The sequence below is a fragment of the Acanthisitta chloris genome, unplaced genomic scaffold (assembly GCF_000695815.1).
Source record: "Acanthisitta chloris isolate BGI_N310 unplaced genomic scaffold, ASM69581v1 scaffold34020, whole genome shotgun sequence".
NCBI classification, from domain to species: Eukaryota; Metazoa; Chordata; class Aves; order Passeriformes; family Acanthisittidae; genus Acanthisitta; species Acanthisitta chloris.
Window position 1 is genome coordinate 1 of NW_008653864.1, and position 7,240 is coordinate 7,240.

General features: G+C 54.6%; 1 protein-coding gene across 1 annotated transcript in view; it reads right to left on the reverse strand.

Moving 5' to 3' along the window:
- Positions 1 to 199: 199 nt before the first annotated feature.
- SCARA5 (scavenger receptor class A, member 5) overlaps positions 200 to 7,240 on the reverse strand; it is a gene marked incomplete at its 3' end in the record, with an annotated part of 12,161 nt that continues 5,120 nt past the window's right edge. The window contains exons 3-4 of the mRNA XM_009082598.1: positions 3,228 to 3,902; positions 200 to 280 (exon numbers count right to left, since the gene is read on the reverse strand). Of these exons, the coding sequence (XP_009080846.1) occupies positions 200 to 280; positions 3,228 to 3,902 (756 nt within the window). The remainder of the gene's footprint in view (positions 281 to 3,227; positions 3,903 to 7,240) is intronic.

The window sequence follows — 7,240 nt, forward strand, 5'->3', positions numbered from 1 at the left end:
AAAAACAGCATTGATGACCTTGGAAAAAGCATCCCATGAAAAGTCTTGGAGCTAAGAGGAGGTACCAGGACAATCCTCACATTCTTCAGGACTTGTGAGGTTCCAAGGGGAAGGTTGCGAAGTCCCCAGGAGGCTGGTGGCTCTATGGAATGTGGGTGTAGGCTTTGGGGGGATGGCACATGGGATGAATTTTCCTTACCTCGGAGGCCAGGCAGGCCGGGAAGACCACGTTCTCCCTCCAACCCTTCACTTCCTTGGTCTCCTTTGGGTCCTGGTGGCCCTGAAAGACAGCAGGAGTTGGAGGAAAGGAATCCCAATCTGGATTTAGTGATGTGCAGGAGGTCCAGGAATGTCCAGGACACACAGACAGGATCAAATTGGCACCAAGAGAGCTTTTCAGGAGCAAATTTTCCATGATTTATGGATGTTCAAGTCCAAACATGACTCCATCAACCTTCTCCATGTGCCAGAAAGCTTCACCTGGAAAGTCCTGTGGTTCCACCTGTGGGAATCTCCTTTAGTCCAAAAGTTGTGACATTCTCAATGGAATCATTGCAAGAAATAAGGGAAAAATATCTCCTTTGGGAATTTTGGGATGTGCCATTGGGAAATGCCAATTCCACTGACGTTTTGGGAAGAGTCATAGAATCCCAGACTGGTGTGTGTGGGAAGGAACACAGAATTCCAACCCCCTTGCCATGGGCAGGGACACCTTCCACTAGCCCAGGTTGCTCCAAGCGCCATCCAACCTGGCCTGGAACACTCCCAGGGATGGAGCAGCCACAGCTGCTCTGGGCAACCTGTGCCAGTGCCTCACCACCCTCACAGCCAGGAATTCCTTCGCAATATCCCATCTCTCCCTGCCCTCTAGCAGGGCCTCACCACCCTCACAGGGATGGTCCATCCCCAGGCCCAGCTGCTGGGATGGGGCACAGGAAGCATCTGGGGTGAAGGAGCACTGGGAAGAGCTGTTGGGAGAGGCACTGCCAAGCTGATCCCACCCTGCAGTGCCTGAAGTTTGTACTCTGGAATCCTCATCCCTGTTTCCTCCTGGCTTCTCCCTCCTCCTGCCCAGAGCTCCTCATACATCCCCTGAGGGGAAAATCCCTCCAAACCCTCCGGGATGAGACCTTCCATGGCAAGAACGGCCCAGACGGGACCATGGTGTCACCCTGCCAGACCTGCTGGGAGCCACGTCATCCCACCAGGGAGTGCTGCAAGTAGATCCAGGTGGATGCTGCATCCCAGGAATCAGGATTGGAGACCCCAAACCCCTCAGTGCTGCGAGGCCAAACCCTCCCTGAGCCACCTGAACTGCTTGGTGTGGGCCTTGGCTGCCAGAGAGGAGCCTGAAGACATTCCCAAGCTGCCAAGCAGCCCTGGAAGCCAAAACCTGGAATAGCTGTCTTGGAAAGGAAGGAAAACATCCTCCCAAGCATCAGGGATCAGTTCTGCTGGTGCAAATCCAGCTGGGAATGTGGTGGACTCACCCAAGACCATCTGGAGTTAGGGTGAAGCCAAGCTGGGCACAAGGATCCTAAAGTCCCTGAGGCAGGGAAGGAGGAGGGATGGGATGGGATAAGGATGCAGATGGGGATGGGGTTTGGATGAGGATAAGGATGGGAACGGGATGGGGATGGGGATGGGATTGGGATGGGATGTTATGGGGATGGAGTGAGATGAGGTTAGATGGGGATGGGATGCCAGGAATGTGTCAGGGCTGATAAATCATGTCCTTGGGAAGGAATTTGGTTTGCTTTCTTTTTTTGGTGTTAATTTGGATAACACAATTCCAGGCCTGTTGGACTCTGGGTTGATCCCAATCCTCTCCCCATCCTTGATGGCTTCATCCCAGAGCAGGTGACATTGTCCCCACGGAGTGGATGGAAAAGAGGCACCAGGGATGGGTGGGAAGCTATGAAGACCTCAAGGCAGTGGGTGCAATGTGGTCTCAGCAGCCTACTTCCAGGATTGGGAGCCAACATTCCCCAAGGATGAAAGAAATGATCCTCAGGAGCTGCTGGTAGCTCAAGGTGATGGCTCTCCTGGATGAAGGGATGGAGCTGCTGTGGATCAAAGCACATCTGTCCCCTCTGGCTCCCTGAGCCAGATAGACGAAGGGAACAAGTGCCTTGGCCCTGTCCTTCCCCATCTGGAATTCCAGCTGGGAGCACCAGAAACGAGCAACAGCTCATGGTGTCTCCACAGGTGCAACCAACAGCCTCAAAGTAGGACAGAGCTGCCTCCAACCTCCTGCTCCACTCCCCAACCTCCTGCTCTCCCCCAGGACCTTCCACACAGCTCTTCCAGGTTTTTCCATGGGTTTTCCACTTCCCTGGCACAGAAGAAGCTGTGGCTGCCCCATCCCTGGAAGTGTTCCAGGCCAGGTTGGACAGGGCTTGGAGCAACCTGGGCCTGTGGAAGATGTCTCTGGGTGGGACTGGATGAGCTTTAAGGTTCCTTCCTACCCAAACCATTCTGGGACTTGGGAGGGGCTGAGCTTTGAGGGAACCTTGGAAGCTTCATTCCTAACATGGATGGAGGAGCACTTGGAGAATCAAAAAGTCCAAGTTGATGGGCACTGTAGACTGTGTCAACACTGTAGACATCTAAACAGTGATGTCCTAGGGCCACTTCTGGGCCCTCATGACAAGGACATTGAGGGGCTGGAACATGTCCAGGGAAGGGAATGGAGCTGGGGAAGGGGCTGGAGCAGCAGGAGGGGCTGAGGGAGCTGTGGGGGCTCAGCCTGGAAAAAAGGAGGCTCAGGAAGGACCTTCAGCTCTCTGCAACTCCTGACAGGAGGTGCAGCCAGGTGGGGTCAGGCTCTGCTCCCAGGGAACAAGGGACAGGATGAGAGGAAACACCTCAAGCTGTGCCAGGGGAGGTTCAGGTTGGCCATCAGGAGGAGTTTCTCCATGGGAAGAGCTGTCAGGCATTGGAAGAGGCTGTCCAGGGCGGTGATGGAGTCACCACCCCTGGAAGGATTTAAATCCATGTAGATGTGTCACTTGGGGACATGGTCAGTGGTAGCCTTAGCAGTGCTGGGAATGGTTGGACTCAATGGCCTTAAAGCTCCTTTCCAACCTAAACAATCCCATGACTCCATGACACCTGGAGGCTTTGCCACACCAAAGAGACATCCCCCAGGACACCTCCATTCCACAATGACCATTCCCACCCTCTTCCTCACCACACCTCCATCCACCAGGGACGGAGCTTCTCACCTCGTATCACTGAGATGTTCCTCAGCGCCATGGAGTGCTCCCAGTCCTTCATCCTCAGGTCCTCAGTGACATTGTTTAGGATGGCCAACTCCTGCTTCAGCTGCTGCTCCATGGCTATGTGCAGCAGCCGCATGTGCCGAGCATCCTCAGTGGCATTGCTCAGCAGCACCTGCAGGTCCTGCAGACGAGTGTGGTGGATGTTCACGTCATAGGAGAAGGTCCTGTTCATGGTGTCCATGGCAGCGCTCACAGCCATCACCTGGTCGCTCAGGACGTCCACCCTGCCCCCCAGGTGGCTCAGGAGGTGGTCGTGGTGCTGCAGCAGCAAGCGGCTGCTGTTGGCTTCCACGGAGAGTTTGTAGATGTCCTGCTGGGCTGTGTCGCCCTGCTGGGTCAGGCTGTCCCACAGGTTGGACACCACCTTGTCTGTCTGACTGCTCTGGGACTGCAGGCTCCAGAGGAGTCCTTCCAGCTTCTGCAGGGATCCCATCATGAGGAACAAGGAGTCTGAGTGGTTCTGCAGGAGGTCCTGCAGCCTCCAGATGTGGTCCAGCATGTCTCCCTTCGCAGGGAGGTGCAGCAGCTTCAGCTGCATGTCCCGGAAGCTCTCGTTGAGGCGGTTCATGTTGCCCAGCAGCACCTTCAGGTCCTCAGGGGATGTTTGTGGCCTGGAAACTGCGAGGGAGGGAGAGGATTGGGGTGTCAGAACCTGCACATGGAGGTGGGGACACCACAGGGAGGTGTGACCCATGCCCTCCCAAGGAGTGAAGGGACATTCCCATGACCTTCAGTGCCTGGAGGTGAAATACCAATCTCAAACCCCAAGAGGTTCAGCCCATCAGCCCCTCTTGGACAACACAGTTGGAGAAGGGCTGAGAATCATGGAATCATGGACTGGTTTGGGTTGGAAGGAGCTCAAAGCTCATCCCATCCCACCCCCTGCCATGGGCAGGGACACCTCCCACCAGCCCAGATTGCTCCAAGCCCCATCCAACCTGGTCTGGAACACTCCCAGGGGCACCACAGTGCCAGAGGCATCCCTGGAAGGTGTCCCAGCTCAGGACGGACATCCAAGCCTCCAGGATTTTTCAGGTGGGACACAATGCTCTGGAGCTCTGCCACATGCTGCTCGCAGCCTCTGCTTTTCCTTCCTCCAAACAGACCCAAATCATCCCGTTCCCCTGCAGAGGTTTGAATTCCCACGTTTGCACTCAGGTTTCCCTCCTGGCTGTGGATCCTGCCCTGAAGCTGAGCCCTGGCTCAGGGACAAGGACCTCGAGGTTGCATGGTGGGTTGGATGGGGCTGGAGCAGCCTCCAAGCACCACAGCCCTCAGACATCCATATCCAGGGGCTGCCAGGCCCTTCCTGAGGGAGAAACCCAGCTCAGCTCCGACTATCCATACCCAGAGGCTGTCAAGGCTCTTTCTGAGGGAGGAAACAAAACTCAGCTCTGCATCATCTTCATCCCATATCCAGGGGTCTTCCCAAGGGAGGAAATTCACCCTGGCTTAGGGGAAATCCATATCCGTTGGATGCCAGGGGTTTTCCTGAGGGACAAAATCCACACTGGCCAAAGATCAACTTCATCCCACATCCCAGGGGTCTTCCCAAGGGAGGAAATTCACCCTAGCTCAGGGGAAATCCATATCCCAAGGGTTGCCAGGGCTCTTCCTGAGACAGGAAACCCACCCTGGCTCAGGATCATCCTCATCCTGCACCCCAGCACTGCCAGAGCTCTTCCCAAGGGAGGAAACCCACCCTGATTCTGGAACATCCATATATATCCAAGGGATGCCAGGGCTCTTCTTGAGGGAGGAAACCCACCCTGGCTCGGGGAAATCCATATCCAAGGGATGCCAGGGGTTTTCCTGAGGGAGGAAACCCACCCTGGCTCAGGAGCATCCTCATCCCACATTCCAAGTCTGCAATAGGTTTTCCTGAGGGAGGAAACCCACCCTTACTCCAGACCATCTATATCCAAGGACTGTCAGGGGTCTTCCCAAGGGAGAAACCCACTGCAGCTCCAGAGCATCCATATCCAAGAGTTGCCAGGGCTCTTCCTGAGGCAGGAAACCCACCCTGGCTCAGGAGCATCCTCATCCTGTATCCCAGAGCTCTTCTCAAGAAGAAACCTCACCCCAGAGCATCCTTATCATACCTTTACATCCCAACTGGCAGAGCATTCCTGACTCCAAACCTCTCCTGGTCCTGCACCACCTCCCAGAATTCCAAGAAGGAATTTAGAGAGGAAATCTGGAAATCTGGGGGGAACCTCTCAGCAGTTTCTGCACTGCTCCAAGAACACCCAGGCAAACCCAATCCCAAATCACATCACCCTGGGAATACCAGGCCAGGGAATATCAGGTAAGGGAATATCAGGCAAGGGGAGTATCAGGCATGGGGAATACTAGCCACAAGGAATAACAGGCCAGGGAATAGCAGGCACAGGGAATACCAGGCACAAGGAATAACAAGTACAAGGAATAACAGGCACAGGAAAGACTGGACAAGGGAATAACAGGCAAGGGAATATCAGGTCAGGGAATATCACGTCCCTCCATCTTCAGCTGCCCCTGGATCTCCAGCACAGCCCAGGGTGGGAGACTCCAAGCCAAACCCACAAAAATAAGGAGAATTGGGATTGTTTTCAACAAAATCAATTATTCCCATTGTTTTTTTGGGCTGTTGTGGGGCCAGGGCTGGCACAGGGCCGGGCTGGCAGCTCAGCTCTGGAATTCCATGGGGGAGACATGGAGCAGAGCCATTTGGAATGAGTTAAAACCACAGGATCAGGGCTTGGGGCCACCCAGGCTGGTGGCACTGGGGGACAGGGGAGGTATTGGGGGGACCCTCCGTGCCCAGGGAAGGGGAAGCTGAGCATCTGGTGGAATCATGGAATGGTTTGGGTGGGAAGGGGCAGTGAAGGTTATCCCATCCCACCCCCTGCCATGGGCTGGGACACCTCCCACCAACCCGCGTTACTCCAAGCCCCAAACAACCCTCTCAGCGATGGAGCAGCCACAGCTGCTCTGGGAAACCTGTGTCAGTGTTTCACCACCCTCACAGCCAGGAATTTCTTCCCAATATCCCATCTCTCCCTGCCCTCTGGCAGTGGGAAGCCATTCCCTGTGTCCTGTCCCTCCATCCCTTGTCCCAAGTCCCTCTGCAGCTCTCCTGGAGCCCTCGAGGCACTGGAAGGGGCTCTGAGGTCTCCCTAGAGCTCAGTGTTTAGCTTGAGTGCCTTGGAGCTGATCCCACAGAGACTGTCTGATGAGAAGCTGAGAACCTCAGCCTAGAGCCATCCCAGTCTGCAGCATTCTCAGCTCCATAGGGTCCCAGGCTGGTTTGGGTGGGAAGGTACCTTAAAGCTCATCCTGTTCCACCCCCTGCCATGGCACCAGCTACACAGCACACACAGACACACACAGATACACACAGAGACACACAGATATACACAGATACACACATACAGAGACACAGACACACACAGACAAACACAGATACACACAGATACACACATACAGAGACACACACACAGACAAACACACAAGCACACAGGAATGCACAGCACAGGTGTGGACAGTGCATACCTGGGAATGCACATGGCACAGGCACATCCATGTGCATGGCACACACATAAACACAAACACACACACAGACAGACAGATACACATACACAGACACAGACAGACAGACACACACAGAGACACACACATACACAGAGACATAGACACAGGCTGACACAGACACAGACAGACAAATACACACACAGAGACACGCAGACAGATACACACAGACACAGATACACACACAGACACACAAACACAGACAGACAGATACACACACACACAGACACACATGTACACACAGATGTGCAAACACACCCCCAGTGCACACACTCACAGATGCACACAGCACACACATGGGAATGCACACATTGTCTCATCTCCAAGGGATTTTCCATGGGGAAACCAAGGCTCCAGCACTAAAGGTGTCCATGGACATCCATTCC